Genomic DNA, 19548 nt, shown 5'->3' on the forward strand with positions numbered 1-19548 from the left:
TAATTTCACAAAAAAATATATTGAGAAGTCCGGGTGTTGCACTTTTTTTTATGAGCGCAGTCAAGGTTTTATTTTCCTGGGTGTCACCCCTATGCCCAAGTCAATGCAAATCATAGGCTCTTGGGGCAGGGGTCCGAGCCTCAAAGTTTTAGTTTCAGCACGATGACCGTACGTATGGCAGGCTGAGCCAGCGCGACCAGGTCTTCCTGCCCGGTGTGGTTTCTTAGTGGTACAAATTTTTTTTAAAAACAAATAAAAAATGAAAATGAAAAACGAACGAGCAGTCGTATGACAAAGACAGGAGGAAGAGGGAGTGATCAACTTGCAAATGGCGGAGCCCACTGCCTGCGGCTTCTTTCTTTGAAAAGAAACTGTGAGGAAACAAAAGACGAGGAGTAGGCACACAACCAAGAGGCCTACCTATTTATGTGAAGCCGAGGAACAGACCCTCAGCAGGATGGCCGAGTTTGTGATCGAGCTTCTGGTGTTCAAGCTTGGCCGCCTTCTTGCAGAGGAGGTTGCCTACCTACGTGGGGTAGACCAGGATGTCAAAATGATTGAAACCGAGTTGAAGCATATGCAGGAACTTCTGAAAGACGCAGAGGGAAATAGTACCGAACAAGTGAAGAAATGGGTGGTTGACATACGGCAGGAAGCCTTCGATGCCGAGGATGTTATCGATAATTTCGTCTTGAAGATGGCGAGCTGGAACAAGAGTGGGTTATTTTCATCTTTGAAAAGGTATGTTACAATATTATGAGCCTCAAGCAGTCCAGCAATAGTCTCTCTCTCTCTCTCTCTCTCTCTCTGTGCGCGTGGTGAGAAACCTCCTTGTGAAAAAACTGACCTTTTGGATCATGTTCTTTTAGTTTTTTTTTTTTTACATCTGACCCTTATGATGTGATATTTAGTATAAACTGACCTTTGGATCATGTTTTTCGAGTATATGTCAGATTTTACGAGAGATGATACCAAAATTTTAAACCTCAAAAAAATATATTTTTATGTCAAAAACTATGATCTAAAGGTTGAATCCTACTATTTTGACTGAGATCGAATTTGGTTAAAACAACTTCCCTATGTGTTCCAACTAGGGGTTCCTTACTCACCAGGGTAGCAGCATTCATGCGGTCATCGTAGAAATTATGGTGCTCGGGGAGCGCTGACACCCATATCGTAGAAACTAAGGGTGGAGGATGCACCCTCTTAATCAGATCACATGAATGTATTCATCATAGTTTGTTTGATAGGAATCGATCATGTTTTTAATATAAAATATGATTTTTCAAGCCATGTACACAGCAATTGCTATGGTACTGTGGAAGTGCCAACACCCACATCATAGAAATTATGGGTGAAGGCTGCATCTTCTAAATGAGACAGCATGAATTTACTCAGCATAGTTTGTTTGATAGATCATGCCTTTTGAATTAAAATATGATTTTTCATGCCATGAAAAATTGGTATATTGTAAGTCATTGAAGTTTGAAGATCTTTAAAAACCTACATAAACAACATAATTATATGATCCAAAAACTTATTTTTTACTAAGAAATGTATGTACAAAAAACATATAAACGATTAAGAACAAATTAGTACTGATGGGTAAGGATGGTACTATCAATGTTATCAGTATTGGTGTGTATCGGCCTGTATCATATGGGCAGAATTTCGATACAATTCAGGGCCGATTCAGCTAATTTTTAATAAATATAAAAATATAAAAATATAAAAATATTATTTTTTAATTATTTTAATGGTTTTAACATGTGTCACATTATGATTGACACGTAATAGTTTTTTACTATTTTTTAGCTTATACAGAACGATTTAGCTGAGTATTGGTATCGGCCGATACAGTTGAATCTGCAGCCCAACGCTTCAGGGCAGATACCGATACTGACAACAATGTGTAATATACACTGCTAATTTTTGGTTAGTGGGTGGCCAAAAAATAACAAGGTTAACGGTTAGACATAGGGTACTTTTTTCAAGAGAAAAAATCAAACTGTTTAAGTCATTCTTGGCCAAACATCTATAGGGTGCAAAATGACCGACAGATACCTTTGTTTTTTCCTGACAGTAGTAGCAAAAAATCTATAGAATGTATGTGGTGTGGAGGGGGTTGGGATGGTCGTGAATAACACTGTGGATGTGGGGCCAGGAGGGATGTACCCCTAAGAAACCTTGTTGAAAAGTCTATGCTCACTTTGGTTTTCAGAAATCAGATCTTGAGATAAACCAAATGTTGTGTCACCCAAACGGGGTAACGTGATTTATGATCTTAAACAAGCTTTCCAGGCTTTTGGGGTCATCTAAAATGGCTACTTAAAACCCTCCCATCTCAATGGACATTTTATTGGTTTTTTGGTATCATTTTCAAAATATTGACCGTACAGCTGTGATCTATATTTTTATTTTAGTAGGAATCAACTCTTGCATTTGATTCTGATGCATGGATAGGGTTTTATAAGTTTCAAAATCAATGGTATAAAATTTTGTTAAATTTTTTAGGCTCCAAAGACCATTTTTTCTATCCAAAATTCATGATCCAAGTATCAATTTTCAGAATTAAAAACAAAAAACAAAAAATTCCCATTTGGGAGGTTTTCATTCCCCTATATATATATATATATATATATATATATATATATATATATATATATCAAAATTACAAAACATTTCAAATATCAAAATTAAGGCCCTGTTTGGATAGGTAAGACCAAGTTTCTCAAAGACCTAGTCATGCCTTAAAACTTTGGGTTTTTTCTGGCCAACCACCGACAAAAAAACAGTTTGACTAGTGTTTTCCTTCTCTATAGGCATCAAATTGGTCCCTTTCCTACCAGTAGTTGGCTGGAAAATGAATGGCCAATTCAAAAATGAAAAAAAAAATCCAGCTTAACCACTAGTCTAAAATGGTGTGGTTGTGTGTTACTTTGACAAAGTATAACGGGGATGAGAGGAAATATAGATGTTTTGTGGAACGGGGGTAACCTATAAACCGAGTTAGCCATATATATATATATATATATAATTTTGATATATATATATATATCAAAATGTTTTGTAATATATATCAGATCTGGACATATTAGGCCGTCTTTTCTCCATCAAATACCATTTTTTGTAATTTTGATATATATATATATATATATATATATATATATATATATATATATATATATATATATATATATATATATATATATATATCAGATCTGGACATATTAGGCCCTCTTTTCTCGTTCTACCCTGTTAGGCCCTATAGTTTGAAGTGTTTTATGATATATCTGAACCATTAGATGTGTTTAACATGCCCTATTTAGTGGGAATCAATGCTTGAATCATTTTTTTTTACAGAAAAATATTTTTTTATGACCCAGAAAAAATTGATGCCTTCATAGCCATTGATTTTGGATCACAGGAAAACCTATATACAGGTCAGATTCGAAAAACCTATAAATCACATCTGTGGTGTTAGATGTGACAAAAATTCCAAAAACTGTGCTTTTTGAAGGGGCTTAACGGGGCAGAACTAGAAAATGCGGCAGAACCAGCACATACTCTCTCTCTCTCTCTCTCTCTCTCTCTCTCTCACACACACACACACACACACACATACACACACACACACAATTATATATATATATATATATATATATATAGGGGAATGAAAACCTCCCAAATGGAAATTTTTTGTTTTTTTTTTCAAAATTCTGAAAATTGATACTTGGATCATGAATTTTGGATAGAAAAAATGGTCTTTGGAGCCTAAAAAATTTAACAAAATTTTATACCATTGATTTTGATACTTATAAAACCCTATCCATGCATCAGAATCAAATGTAAGAGTTGATTCCTACTAAATTAAAAATATAGATCACATCTGTACGGTCAATATTTTGAAAATGATACCAAAAAACCAATAAAATGTCCATTGAGATGGGAGGGTTTTAAGTAGCCATTTTAGATGTCACCAAAAGCCTGGAAAGCTTGTTTAAGATCATAAATCATGTTACCCCGTTTTTGGTGACACAACATTTGGTTTTGATAAACTAGGTTTATCTCAAGATCTGATTTCTGAAAACCAAAGTGAGCATAGACTTTTCAACAACGTTTCTTAGGGTTACATCCCTCCTGGCCCCACATCCACAGTGTTATGCACGATCATCCCAACCCCCTCCCCTGAAATCCGTTGTCAGGTCACTAATAGAAGATACAAGTTGCTCTCTCTCAATGCGACTGTGACTTCATTTAATCTCTCTCTCTCTCTCTCTCTCTCTCTCTCTCTCTCTCTCTCTCTCTAGCAGCTCAGCTCCCCTAAAATCCGTTCCTCTCCTCTGCGGTTCACCTCTTTGGAAGTCGTTGGCAATCTGACTGCAAGTCTGCAACAGCCAAGCTTCAGTTACTGGCTTCCGGTGGCAGTCTCGGTCGATGTCTGACGAAGGCGTCAAAGTCTGCATTTCAAGCGGCAGGCTCGAACGTAGGTTGCCCTAGCTTGTGCTGCGTTGGTTGGTCGTGCCGATCACCGCCGGAGTCCCCGACCCTCGCAGGTGTGCCTCTATCTTGTTTATTCCCTTTTTTAGAGTTTCGTAGGCTCCTTCATCGGTGCCTTTCGTCATTTGGTTATGCGCCCCTCTTCTAGCCATTTTTGGGGCCTTGCTCCTGATCTCCCATTGAGCGTCAACCTGCGAGCCCTACATTTCATCAAGGAAGCTGTGAATGACTGGGGTGAAGCCTTTGTGCTTCATCGATGGGGATTGGATGTTGTCTTGCCTTTCAGACTCAATCGTTGGTTCTTCTCTAAGCCTTCAGAGTCCCTCCGATCATGCCTAGATGTGGGCTCTCTTCGTATTTCGGACATTAGGTTTTTCCTGTGAGCTATTAGACGAGAGCCTCTCGAAGTGTGCTCTGTTAAGGCTTTGCTTGTTTCTCCTTTCTTCATTCGTGAGCTTCCAGAATGGGTTGCTGATCGAGGATGGAAGCAGGTCTCATCTACTTGGCAAAGCTTTTTCCATGTTGTTCGCTATAGATCTCAGTTGAGTCATGCCAGACCGGGGGATTGGTGGTGTGCTAATTGTTTTTCTCTGAACTTCCACAAACGCTGTGATTGTCATCAGTGCGGCTTATCTTTTCTCTCTCGTCGGCACCCAGTCTGGAAGCGAAGACGATCTAACCCCTCACATTCCCATTCATCGAGGATGAATCTAGTCTCTAAAGATTTTTCTGGGGTGGTGCGTCATCCGGCAAGTCGGAATTCTGAACGGCCTTCCCAAAAATTATCCTTCTCGCCATGGGTGCAGATTGGCAATCTTCATAACCCGGCGAATTCATTCAATGCTGTCAAGATTGGGTCTATCTGGGTCCCGGTCCGGCCGCAACACTTTGGTCTTTCTTTTCCGTCTATTGCTCCAGCTATGTTAGACTCTTCGCCAGCATTTGATGGCATCTCCCAACCGTTGCAAGTTCTGCCAGGGGTGGGCCCCAAAAAATTTGGCTCTGCCATCAATGTTTACTCACTTGGAGATTTGCCGCTCACTATTTATAATTGATGAAGCTCGACGTCTGATTCTTTTTGCGCTAATTCTCATGACGGACTGGTGGTGCGGTTGGGTAGGCATGCTCGTGGGAAGCAGAGAAAATTTTTGCCATCCTCGCCATCACAAGCTCTGTCTAGGGTGAGCCCACAAAAATTTGACCATGATAGCAATGCTTTCTCTAATGGAGTTCAGTTGTTAGCTTTTTCTCAAGCTCGGGGCTTGGTATATGCTTCTCTTTGTACCAATTGCCATTTCAGCTTGGAGGCGCGGTTGGGCAGGCTTGCACGTGATGGACAAAGGACGAATCTGCAAGCGTCCCTTATTATTTTTCCCTCCAGACGCTCTGACTATCTGGTTATCAATCTTATTGCGTTTAATGTTAGAACCAATCTTGCAATCAGATACATGGTGCTTGGCTCCTCGGTTCCTCGTCCTCTTCCTGTATCGCATTATGTCTCTGAGGTTTTTTCTTCTACCAAATCTTTTGGTATTCCTCCAAACGGGGTCTCTTCCAGTAGTCCAGCACAGGGTCAGGGTAGCCACCTGCTTATGCCATTGATTCAGCAGCATCCTAGTCCACAACCCCTGGGTGTCACGGTTGTCGATGCAGCTAAGTTGTTGGATATCTCTCTCTCCTCTTCGCAGTTGCAAGCTATAGCTGTTGATATGGATTCTACGATTTCAGCAATTTCTGCGATTATTGGGGACTCTCTCTGCAACTCTGGTGGAGCAGACTGCGAGCAATTGGGCATTTTCGATGGTCACTTGAGGTCGTCTGTCAGTGCTGGTGGTCAACGAAGAATAAGGAGGCCTTCGTTAATTGTTTCGGCTACCGATGCTAGGTCCCCAAGAAGGTCATCTTGGTGCCACCAACCACGGGTTTTTCTAAATTTTGTTCCATGAAGAATGTTTGTTGGAATGTTAGGGGCTTAAATTGTCCCACTAAATGCCTATTTCTGGCTAATTGGGTTAGGGAGCAAAAGCCTGACCTTCTTGCTTTATGTGAAACTAAAATGGAGGTCATCTCGCTCGTGGTTGTCTCTAGCATCTAGCAGGGAGCTGACTATTTCTTTAAGCTAGCGGTAAATCATGCAGGAGGTATCCTTATCTTGGGAAATCAGTCTTTAAATTTATCTCAGCTGGATGTGTGTCTTTTCTCTCTGTTTGTTGCTTTCAATTTGCAGGCAGTTGATAGAAGAGTAGTGGTTTCTGTTGTTTATAGACCTAATCTCGCCGCCATGAGGCCCGCTTTTTGGGATGATTTGGATAGGGTTGTCGTTTGCAACGCGGATTGTCACCTTCTTATGAGGGATTTCAATAGTTTGTTATCTATCCATGACTCTAATAACCTCGTAATTCCTAATCCCTCTATGCGAGGTTTCCAAGACTTTATTCATCGACATTTTCTCTACCCTATTCCTTTAACCGGGGAGCACTTCTCTTGGTCGAATATGCGGTCTCGTCCGTGTTGTAGGGTCCTTGATAGGGTCTTTGTCACCCCTAATTTATTGGACCTCATTCCTGATGTTAAGTGTGTGTTGTTTGCTCCCTCTATCTCGGATCATGGACAGATCATCACTCATTGGCGGGATGACTTTCAACCCACTAGGAGCTTTGCGTTTGAAGAATGGTGGCTTCAGGAGCCAAATTTTCTCTCGGTTATTACTAATTCTTGAAACAAAACTGTTGATGAGCATTGGGCCGCGCTTCGGGTTCAAAATAAGCTTTCTCGTCTAGCTAAGGATATCAAAGCTTGGCTTCATAGTCGTAAGGTGGAGAAATTTCAGCAGATAGCCGCATGGAATCAAGAGATTTATGAGTTGTATCAGTCTATGTCTTCTCCTGACTCTCTTTCTGATTTGCAACTTCTCAGTCTCCAGGCCAGGTCCTTAGAATTAACTATGCTCTTGAAAAGTTGGAGGATCAAAGAGGAAATTCGTTGGAAGCAAAGGTCTAGGGTGAAATGGCTTGCGGCTGGTGATGGCAACACTAAATTTTTTCACTCATATGCTTCCCATCGTCATAGGAGGAAGGTTGTTCCTTCTATCTCCATTGAAGGTGTTTCTTATCTCAATCAACACGTTAATCTGGCAGTCTTGCTATACTTTAAGGACTTATATTCTGCTTCGTTAACTGCGGAGGGTGTCATTGGTAATATCCTAGTTGGCTCAATTCAGCCTGAGCAAGCCAGATCTATGCAAAGAAGGTTTTTTGACGATGAGATTTTTACGACCATTAAGGATCTGTCGGGTTGGAAAGCGCCTGGCATTGACGAGTTTCATGTCGACTTTTTTAGAATCTTTTGGGACTGTGTTAAATCAGACGTGGTGAGCATGTTTGATGAGTTCCATCGTAACTCCAGACTGCCTTATTATTTTCATGTTGCTATTATTTCGCTCATTCCGAAAGATGATGAGGCCACTGATATTACTCGATTCCTACCAATCTCAGTTATGAGTGCTCTATATTGGATGTTTGCCAAGGTTTTGGCGAATAGGCTGAAATCGGTGCCTAACCAGATTTTTTCAGACTCTCAGTTCGCCTTTATCCGTAATAAGAGGGTCCAACACTCGTTCATCATGGCGTCCGAGGTTGTCCATTCCTTGCAGCATAGCGGTCAACCTTACTTTGTCCTTAAATTAGACTTTCATAAAGCTTTTGACTCTGTGCATTGGCCATTCTTATTTTAAATGTTAGCAAATTTCGGTATTGGTCGTCGTTTTTATGGTTGGGTGAGAGAGCTTGTGGCGCCATAGAATTCCCGACTTTGAAAATCCTTTGGATTTTTGGATAAACTTTTTTTTTAAACAATTGCGCAAGTGCGGAAATACCAAAAAGGAAAACAAGCGGAAAACTCTGGGCGGGTCACAGGAGTGAAACAACACTGATTTGAAACAGCTTTATTTAGTACATTTACAAATAGTACAACCATTCCCTTTTTACAAAAACAACAACTGCCAAGATCTCGAAGTGCTAGAAGTGTGGGTTCATGTCCTCCGCCGCACATCGAGCTCCATCGCACACCTAAGCAAACACCTGTATCCTCATAAAACGGGGTCAGTACTCTTTCGAGCTGGTGAGACAAACCAGTCACAATATACCAAAAGTGTGGAAAGCGAGAGCATGGCTTAATATGAAACACATATCATGCTCAATTATAATAACTGAACAAGTATAGCATGAGCAGGTGTACAAGAGTGACATAGCTACACAGAACATGATCAACTAATGAAATAACACAAGAGAGCATGTGATACAGAACATATAAGTTATCGTGAAATGTGCATAGCTACAAGTGGACATGCTTGTACATCGTGCCATAAGTACGGGAACTAGCAATGTAACGATATAAACCATTAAACATTACGATGAGACAGTTAGAAACATTTTGCCACGGTAAGGCGTGACTCACGAGTTGTGTAGAAGTACATAAACCATGTATCTCGACCATAAGCGAGCTCGTCTCGCGAAGTGGGTCCATTGCCCACAACAAAACTTGCCAAGGAGTTCCAATAATTACACAAGTCTCAAAAGACTAATAATTTTCATACGTGTGCCTCAAACTCCCTTCGTACTTAAAGAAAAACATTCAATTTGCCGAAGTGATTCGTACAGCCAAATACCACGAATATAAGTATGTGATTACCTTCATTTGTGTGATAGGTTTCGTGCTAAGGTGTGTGGCAGTGCCACACTTCTTCATAACACTACATCGCGTAACACATAATGATACGCTAAACAGATGATTTGTGACGTGTCAAGGTGCCCAATTACGTATGACAAGGAAAGTGCCATATTCATTTATTTCTTTTGACATGCGCCATAGATTTCTCAATTCCGCTAAAACCTTATTTTGAAGGCATTCGATAAGGTGTCCTAAGTAAGCATTTTCGCATTCTATGTAACAACGGACACATGTTCAACCATGTGAAACCACACCACTCCTATCGACGGGCACACCTATCTATATTTGTATAGGTTGTTTTGGACAACCGCGCACACAACGACCATGACATGAAGAAACAAACTATGGAGTTAACTGGGTAACTGGACCCGTGCAGTATGCTTACATGCAACCCCAAAGGCTGCAGTCCGGAGTTTGCTAACGAGGCAAAAAGCGTGGCGGAAAGGAGGAAACTTCCAACAGCTGGGCTGGAGTTGTCCAAAACGGACCCACAACCCAACCTGCCACGCTGGTGCCATGGGGCACCAAGCGCACACAGCAGGACCCAGTATGGGTGGCACTGCTGAACCACAAAAAAGAAGACAGCATGTTATGCTGTCACACGGCGCCAAAGTGACCCTGTTGTAAGGGCCGAAACACCTGGACTAGGTGTGCCGGGTCCGAGGAAAGAGCCCGCACACACACACACACCGATTGCAGCTACAAAGGGAATAGCCCAGGTCTGGACCGACTGGTCCAGACCATGCTGGGCTTCCTCGGCTATAAGCACAGTCTGGACTGGGTGCCCATACCCAAGTGAGGCTCGGTCCCCATCGAAACACAGAGGGTGCAGGCTTTGCAGCTTGCACCCGGAGGCGACCCACCTGCTGCAACTCGGTTGCAGCAGGCCCACCTAACAACGGCCCATGTCTGGACCGACTGGTCCAGACCCAAGTTGGCTTCAGCCAACTGCCAAAGGAGGGGTGCAGGCCCTCCAGCCTGCACCTGGTTGCAGCCCAACCGCTACAACAGCCACATCAGGTCCGAGAACCCAAATAGGAGGGCGTGAAGGGCTGACGCCCAACTGAACATGCGTGGGACAGGCCTTTGATAGGTCTGGACCATATTCGGTCCAGACCATGTCAAGCCTAAAAGGGGTAACCAAACCCCATAGCCATCGAATGGGCTCGGCTCAAGGGTTTCACCAGCTCAATAGGGGAAAAGAAAGGCACCCAGGCTGACCCGTTGTGGTCGGCCTGGGGGTCACCCAAGTGCAAAATGCGTCCAGAAATTTCTGGATGCCGAGCAGGATAACAAAGAGTTGAAAAAAAAAGAGAAAGGGGCTCAGCCCGACCAACCCAGGCCAGCATTGTCCGAACCCAAGAGGGTCGACCCAGCTAGGTATGGCTCCTGGACATAGGGTCGGTCTAAGGCTTTCTAGCCAACGATCAGTGCCTTGGCAACACGGTTTCACTGCCATAACAGGGCAAAACCATGGCTGCTATAGATCAAGCCATCAAAGATGAACGGTGCATGCAATGAAACGAGGAACAAGGGCAAACTGTAACCAAAATGATTTCACGACATTACGACTAGGTTGCACAACGCAAATGCATGCAAGCATGCTCAACAAGCCACAAACATGATGCATGCAAGCATACACGTTAAAAAAATCCATAAATTTGAAATAAAACATGTAGTGGTAGCTCACGAAAATGCAAGAACACCGATACACTTGCTCAATCGAACCCACAATAAGGTATGTGAAAAGGGAAGCTCACCTTCGAGGCTTTCTCAACGGTGGAAATGGAAGCTAGGGCTGGAGCTTCTTTCAACGGGGTGCTTAGCACCCACACACAATCTCTAACACCCTCTCACGGTTTTGGAGAAGAAGGGAAGGGGAGGGAGAGAAGAGCAAGAGAGGAGAGAGGGAAAATCGTCCAAGTTCCCTCTCTCTCTTTCTTGAAGGTTTAAATATCTAGGTTAAAGAGAATGGATGGTGGAGATTAAAGGAGAAGAGATGAAGGGCTGGGGTGCTCCACGCCCCCCATAGCCGCCCATACCTCCAATGCATGTCTCTTATTTGAAAACCTTTGAAACTCTTTCAAAAATGCCATTGAGGGGTTTCATAAAAGCCTTTATTGTTTGTAAAAATTACATGGGATGTCCAAGGCTTGCCGCCCCATATACCCAACCGATTTTTTAGCATTTAAAAAGCTTCAAAATATTTACGAAAAGGCCATGGGGTGCCAGCCCCATGCCTTCTCCTAGGAAAAACCGTCCCTCATGATGAAGCCTTAAGCTTCATCATGAGCTTTGAAATAAGACTATGGCCACTCGTGGCCCTCTTTTCCAAATCCATGCACTCTTTTGTAAGAATGCCATCCAGCTGGTCAACCCTTGACCAGCTGGTCCACCAAGGCTTAAAAACGTCCTCCTAGAGGGGCGCCACTTAGGTTTGGGCCACCTCTAGTCGATCCGGATCCAAATCCATAATGCACTATTTAAACAATGCTCAATTAATGCTTTTTAAAGTGAAATTCGACTTCAATAAATCATTCATTTATTTTCAAAACCTCGTTTGACATGGAATGTTCAATGCTTCTTTGAGAAATTCTCCTTCGTTTGCAAGAATTATGCTCACTACGACTCGCGTACTATCGTTAAGCAAATCTCGTAATTCACATGCACTGACGAGGTTTTTACGTCGTATAGGTACCAAATTTGGGGACAAACTATACAAATATATTACAAACTTACCCTTAAATTTTCAAAGGTTAATTCGTCCAGAATTGGGCTCTTCTTACTTACACAGTGTACTTACGCGATTTTCGGGTCGCGTGCACAAAGCTAAAACACAAGGCATAATCAAATTATAGCTAATTACACGATTCAACCTCATAAACACCCAAAAGCGTACATATCAATTCAAAGCAAACAGTGAATTTCTCAAAAAAATTTATGGGTCTTACAGAGCTGGTCTCAAATGCCCAGGCCATGTTAAATATCAATGGTATTAGAGGAGACTGGTTCAAGCTGGGGTGGGGTTTGCGGAAAGGGTGCCCCCTATCACCTTTGTTGTTCAATGCAGTTGCTGAGGGTCTTGTGGTCTTGCTTAAGCGGGCTGCTGTATCGAGTTTCATTGATCCTTTGCAGGTTTCCTACTTCCCGGGTCATATTCTTACTTATGCTGATGATATGATCATTTTTGGTCGTGTAAATGTTCAACAGATGCTTAGGTTCAAGCTTATCATTCAGTTCTTTCTCTCCCTATCCGAGCTTTCTCTAAATGAGACCAAATGCTCTATTACCATGTTCAATGTTAATGCCAATATGCTTGCAGCTGGAAAGAGAATTTTTAATTGCACTATTTCTGACTTGCCTATTATGTACCTTGGCTTGCCGTTACAAGTGAAGCACCTCTCTTCAACTGCTTGGGCTCCGAGACTTCAAAAAGTGAAGCGCAAATTGCTTTCGTGGCAGTCGTCTTAGCTCTCCAGTGTTGGCCGTCTAACCTTAGTCAGACATGTTCTTTCAACTATTCCAGAATTTTTCATGTCTATGTTTGTGATGCCTGTGGGAGTAGAGAAGCAGCTGACACGCTTGCTGGCAGGCTTTCTATGGTCTGGGTGTCAACTCAAGGGTAAGTGTCACTTGATTGGTTGGCGTTCGGTGGTCTTACCTCGGCATATGGCTGGTTTAGGCATTCCTGCGCCCAGACTGCGAAGCATTGTTCTTGTCGCCAAGCAATGTTGGTTGACCCACCAACCGGATAACCCTTGTGCTAGTTTGCTTCTTGCTAAATATGGGGATCTAGCTCTTATCCTGGTTCGTCTGGGAACCCGAGGTTTGGTGCTCTCGCACTTGCGTAAATCGTGGTTGAGGGCTTTAGCCTACTTTAGAGACCATTTTGAGAACTCCGAAAATTTTGGTCAGTGGTTGCAGTGGGCGTTGGCACCAAGCGGAGAGTTTCTCACAAAAAAAGTCTATAGATCGTTCCTACCGTCGGGGGCTGATTGGTTGCCTGAGGATGTACTTTGGGCGAAGGGTCCTTCTCCCCGTTCTCGAGTCCTGGCTTGGTTAATTTTGCATGATAGGATCCAGACCCACAGTAATTTAAAGAAGTGGGGCATTCAGCTCCCGAGTTGGAGCGTGCTTTGTCAAGCTGCAGAAGAATCTACGTTTCACTTGTTCTGGTCTTGCCCAATATTTGTGGAAATCTTTAGCAGGACCTGGAGGCATCCTGAAGTATTTGTTAAGGAGGAGTCCTTTGCGCTAGATCTGATCTTGAGGCCGGTTTGTATTAGGCGCAGCAAGAGGTGGAGGTTCATCTGGCGTGGCGAACGTGGTTGCTTACTTCTTGATGGTTTGTTTGGATGGCGCGAAACGATGCTCATTTTCGTCATATTCCAGTTAACATTCAAAACCTGGTGCATAAAATCTTGGTAGATGTTTATGCGATCTTGCGTATGCATCTTAGTGATCTTCCACTCCCTTCTGCTGATGCTACCTATCCTTTGTCGCAATCTGGGCAAGCGGCTACGACGTGAGCCCATTTTATCTGTCTGATGTTCTTTTCTCTTGTGCTTTCTTTATTTGTTTTGGCTTTTGCTCTTGTTCAGTTCATGGGTTCAACATTTTGTTGATCTTTATGAGTGGTAATGTTGAATTACTTTCGTCTCTCTCTCTCTCTTTCTCTCTCTCTCTCTCCATTCAATGACAGTCATTGGGTTATAAAACTTTTAAAATGTTGCCACGTATATTCTCTAATATGCTATCTCACTCTCCATCCATTGACTAAAATAACCACTATCTCATGTAATGCGAGTGCACACTTTAAGTGTGCTGTCGAGACAAAAGGGGGGTTGGCTTAGTGGGGTGAAGCCTTAGCTGCTAGACGGGCAGTCAAGGTTCGATTCTGTTGAGCTTCATTTGTCTGCGCAAGCCAAGGCATAGCATAGATCCTGGGAGTAAGGGTCCTACCTTCAAAGTTTTATGGTGCCTGTACGACGACCATAGGTATGGCAGGCTAAGCCAGCATTATCAGGTCATAGTGGTGGGTATGGTTTCTTCGGATTATAAATCCAAAAAGCAAAAAGTTTTCTGTTTGGTGTAATCTTGTTTTTTTTTTTTTCAAAACAGGTACTCGACTTTTCCAATGGTGGGGAAAAAACTTCACAAGGTGCGGTCTCGGATCGGAAAGATAAAAGACAGGATCGATCATCTAAACAAGTGTAGGGACACGTACGGGATCAACATTACTACAGGTGGAAGAGGTGAGGGGAGTCAAGTTAACGATAGCTTACGAGAGCAGCGAAGGACTTCGGGACACGAGGAGGACTCCCATCTGGTGGTTGGCAGGGATAATGACATAAATAATTTGGTTGAATTGTTGGTGGAAGGACAAGCCGATCGTCGGGTGATTTCGATAGTGGGAGCCCCTGGGCTCGGCAAGACCACCCTTGCAAGAAAAGCCTTCAACCATGACCGTGTCAAGCAGCATTTCGGCTTCTGTGGGTGGGCATACGTGTCCCCGGACTGCAGGGTGAACGAGATCGTACAGGTTCTAATATTAAATGATGCCGCAGGCGTTAAAAGACCGGCCTTGGAATCTGATTTAGCACGGGAGAAAGAGTTGCAGCGCCTTTTGAAGTCGTCGGGGCACAGATACCTGATCGTCCTCGATGACTTATGGAAACCTGAAGCGTGGGATCTTCTCGAAAAGCTCTTCCCCAGAATCTCCGGAAGCAGAATTCTGATAACCACTCGCAGTGAAGAGGTTGCCAAACACGTAGATTCGCAGAACGAACCGCTACGCATTTCCTTTCTCAGTGAAGCAGACAGTCGGACGTTGTTCGACAACAAGGCATTCGAAACAGGGCAACCAACCGGCGAGTTGAACCCATTGGTGGATCTCTTCTTGAAGAAATGCCAAGGCCTGCCGCTAGCGATCCTTGTCGTTGCAGGGATCCTATCAAGGAAAGAGAAGGAAGCGTACACATGGAAGAGGGAGCTAGAGAGCCTCACGTGGCATCTCATCCATGGTATGTACCAGATCGCGGACATCCTGTGTTTGAGCTTCGATAACCTGCCAAACTACCTTAAACCATGCATTCTCTACTGTTGCGCCTTCCCTGAAGACTTTGAGATCCCCACCAAGAGGTTGGTTCGCCTATGGGTTGCCGAAGGCTTTGTGCAAGAGAGAGAGAGAAAGACATTAGAAGAAGTCTCGGAGGAATACCTGGAGGAACTGATCAGTAGGAGCATGATCCAACTGGTTAAGAAGGGAGCTGTTAGAACCATTAAATCTTGTAGGATTGATTATATTCTTCGTGAGGCTTTGTTGGTCAAGGCAAAAGAGCAACGGTTTTTGAAGGTTTATGCCGGAGAAGATACTGGCAACAATAACAATCACAGTAGTGAGCCACCAGGAAGCCGTCGAGTCGCTGTCCACGCTGACTTTAAAAACCCCAGTAGCTTCCCACTGAAGCTCCTCCGCTCCTTCGTGGCTTTCTTTCGGTGCCGCATGGCGGACTGGGGGAATCTCATCAAAGGGTTCAAGCTTTTGAGGGTGTTGGACCTTGAAGGCGTCTCCTTCCTAAAAAAATTGCCGAAGGAGATCGGAGAGTTGGGCTATCTCAGATACTTGGGCTTGAAGGGCACCTGCGTCAGGAAGCTGCCCAAGTCTGTGAGGCACCTCCACAACCTGCAGACGCTGGATATGAGAACCCTCATCGAAATCCATTTCTCGTGGTCGTGGATCAGGTTCCAAGCAAAGGATTTGGGAAGGATGCAGCAACTGAGGCACCTGTACTTCGGACGCAGGATGGGCGCAGCTGTGGAGGTTCCGCGTTGCTTCTTGGGAGAGGGGAACACGGCAAATCTGCAGACTCTAGCCTTCATCAAAGCTGGTGGGTGGATCAAAGAGGTCTTGGCCAAGTTGAAAAACCTGAGGAAATTGGCGATAAAAGGCGTGACGAGTGCCCACAAGTATGATATTTTGAAGTCCATTGTGAAACTGGAGCACCTGCGCTCCTTATACCTGCAAGGGGAGATGCTGCCTTCAGAGATGCTCAGCCATCAGGCTGTTGCCAAGGTTTACCTGCAAGGAAAACTGCAGAAGCTGCCGATTGCATTCTTTCGAAACCTTTACAAGCTCACTCTTGAAGGCTCCTTCTTGGAAGAGGACCCCTTGTTTGCACTTCAACGGTTGGAGAGACTTCGGATCCTACGATTGTGGAGGGATGCGTTCATTGGTGAGGAGATGAGATGCTCGAGAGGAGGATTCCCCAAGCTCGAGGTGTTGGAGATATGCTTACCATCCTGGAAGATATGGAGCATGGAGCGTGGGTGCTTCCCCTGCCTTCGGCATTTGATCATCGAGGATTGCAAGTCCCTGCAGACGTTGCCCCGGGAACTGAGCGGCATCACAACCCTTTGCCAACTGAAGCTGGTTAGCATGCCCAGAATGTTCACTATAAGGTTGATGGATAGGGCGTGCGATCAATGGATGAAAGTCGCGCACATTCCCTCCATCGAAGTTATCACGTAAGTGATCAACAAATCGCATGCTCTCTCTCTCTCTCTCTCTCTCTCTCTCTCTCTCTCTCTCTCTCTCTCTCTCTCTCTCTCTCCGACGGGTATTTTTTCATGTCTAACACCGTAGTTATATATACAGGAAAATGGGTCCGTGCTAAACCGCGTAATAAATGAGTTTTTTCTGGTTCGGCTCTGATCTTTGTACTTGATTTTATAGGGGCGTTTGATTCCAACACATGAGTGAATTTTTAAAGTTTGAAAAATCAACGGTCCAAAATATTTGCAAATTTTAGAAGCTCCGAACATCGTTTTTTTCATCAAAAACACATGATCCAGGTGGATTCTTAGTAAATCGACCATGCCCAACACATTTATGAAGAAGCCCGAAAAAACCATTTAGCAAGGGGTTCAGCACCAAATGGGTTTAGCACAGAACCATTACTATATATATACGTTTCTTATGCTACTTTTTTATTAGGTCTTAGCCCCTTGAAAAAATCGCAGCTTTAAGTATTTTTTCTCGTGTCTAAAAGCGTACATATGATCTATAGGTTATGTTTAGTGGGAACGGGCTTTTGGATTGGATCATCGGAATCTGACTTGTATACAGGTTTTTCCAGTAATCTAAAATCAATGGTTATGAGGCTCAGAAAAAACATGTTTTCCATAAAAAAAAACATGATCAAAGAGTCGATTCCCACTAAATTGAGCATGCTAAACACATCTAAAGGTTCAGATCTATTATAAAACACTTAAAACCTATGGAGCAGAACGAGAAATAGGGCCTATTATGTTCAGTTCACAACCAGTCCCATAGGTGAAAATTGAGATGAAACCTAACAAAAACTTTAGTGTTTATTAACAGAATTAGAAAAGTATCGTATAGATAAATTCATACAATTAGTAGGAATACGAATGAATTCCTAAAAGTTTAAATCGGTTCAGGTATAAGGCTGTCAACGGGTTGGGTACCCGACCCACAGCGTATAATCAAACCCACCCAAATAACAACACATTGCCGGGTTTGGGTTTTGTCAGGTCACAAACCCAAAGCGGCATAATTTCAGAAATTTATTTTTACTGAAAATACACATAAAACACTTGAGTCAGGTCAGGTACCAAGCAAAAAATCATAAACCAAACCCGGCCCATATATTAGTTGGGTCAGGTTTGGGTTGACCCCAATATTTTTCGGATCAGCACTTTTCATGACCATACCTAAATATTCACGTTCGGGGGTACCCGGTATAAACCCAACCCATTGACAGCCCTAATATAATGGATTAATTTTTTTAATCATTCAATTCAAGTATGAATTAGTCGAGTCCTTGTCGGTTCAGGTACAAATCGGACATAAGGCTTTGTTTGGGAACTGGTGGTCACAGGGAGTTTATGCATTTGAAAAAGTGGTAGCTGCCAACTTCTGGAATTGACAGCTAATAACTGTAGGAGGCCGTAAGATTTTAGTGCAAATACAAACGGGGAGACTGGTTGCTTAGTAAAAAAAAATCTTTTTAAAGGCAAGTTGAGACTCCTACCAGATATCTCTTTAGCCCCCATGTGGCAGAGGGATTCGAACCTCGGCCTTCCAGCTTGGCATAGGACCCCGCTTACCACATGGGATACCACCTCGGTGGTAGCTTAGTAAATTTTTGCCAATACATAAACTCCTAAATTGAATTCGGGTATATACATGTCTGGGTACAAATTGGTTTGGGGCAGTTCGAGTGCTTATCTTGAGGAACCAATATGATATGGTTCATGTAGAAGTGATATCAGTTTCTACCCAAGGAGCCCGGGGCGGGCGAGCTACGCAACTCTTTCTTTGCAAGCCTACTATTAGAACCAACATCAACTCCGCTTGTCTAGTAAGAGCAGTTAGTGCATGTCACCTTGTGTTGGGATGTTGCAAGTTCGAATCCTAATGGTTTACCTTTCTCTGTCAAAAACAAAAACTACTATTAGAAAGAGAATAGAGAAACCTTAAAGGAATTGATCCATGGATCGATTCAGACAACATGTGGTCACTCTCCCCACAATGGATGACTCATCAGATCTTAAATTTTCATGCCCAATAACTAACCAAATACCTGTCCAAGTCTAGTTTCATGGGTGTTTTAATTAAAAAAAAGTGGGATCAGGTCAGGTTTACAAAGCCCAGTCCCAGCCTACATAATACACCTCTAACACATCTGCATTTTGGTTTCATTTTTAAGGTCTGTAGAGCATCACGCTTGAGTGATTGGACGACAATCATCAACTCCCTACAGTGAATGGTAGTAAGCATAAGCTTAGCCTTCCCTTTTCTTTTTTACTGCTACTAAATCCAGGGACAGAGACTCCGCCCCTTATTCTAAACTTAATTTTCTATTGCTACAGGTTCGCAGAATATTGATCACCAGGCCACAGCATGAGATTCCATCCATCTGCCTGATTCTCAGAAGGTTAGCCTGTAAGATTTCACTGCTCTCTGAAAATGTAATGATTAGGTAGCAACTAAAAGGCTTCCTTTAGCCCATTAGACATTCATGGTTTGTTTTAGAATTTTTTTTATGATGATGATCTGGTAGTTGGACACCTATGCATATAATGATGGTTTAAAGTAATTGAGATTATTGGACAAGGGACACCTATATAAGCACACCTACAAGGAAAAAAACACATGGATATTGATGCAGCAGCATATTTATAACCCTCCCCTCGGAGATCGGGTGCAATACGATGGAATAAATATTTGTGCATTAAGCACCTGATCACCCTCAATCTTGGGGGACAGGCGTCACAGGCCTGTCAGGTGTGGGA

General features: G+C 43.1%; 1 protein-coding gene across 1 annotated transcript; it reads left to right on the forward strand.

The window, feature by feature from the left end:
* Positions 1-457: 457 nt before the first annotated feature.
* LOC149812720 (putative disease resistance protein At1g50180) lies at positions 458-16759 on the forward strand. Its single transcript, XM_089992288.1, has 2 exons — positions 458-741; positions 14350-16759. The coding sequence occupies exons 1-2, from the start codon at positions 458-460 to the stop codon at positions 16757-16759; spliced, it is 2694 nt and encodes an 897-aa protein (XP_089848414.1).
* The last annotated feature ends 2789 nt before the right edge of the window (positions 16760-19548 follow it).

Source organism: Nuphar pumila, chromosome 16, assembly GCF_984573655.1.
Source record: "Nuphar pumila chromosome 16, dmNupPumi1.hap1.1, whole genome shotgun sequence".
Classification (NCBI taxonomy): Eukaryota; Viridiplantae; Streptophyta; class Magnoliopsida; order Nymphaeales; family Nymphaeaceae; genus Nuphar; species Nuphar pumila.

What these genes read in the sequence shown, in the direction of transcription:
- LOC149812720 (XM_089992288.1), top strand. Translation starts at nt 458, where the DNA reads ATGGCCGAGTTTGTGATCGAGCTTCTGGTGTTCAAGCTTGGCCGCCTT. An exon ending in TTATTTTCATCTTTGAAAAG is followed by an intron (nt 742 to 14,349) that starts GTATGTTACAAT and finishes TTTTCAAAACAG; the next exon opens with GTACTCGACTTTTCCAATGG.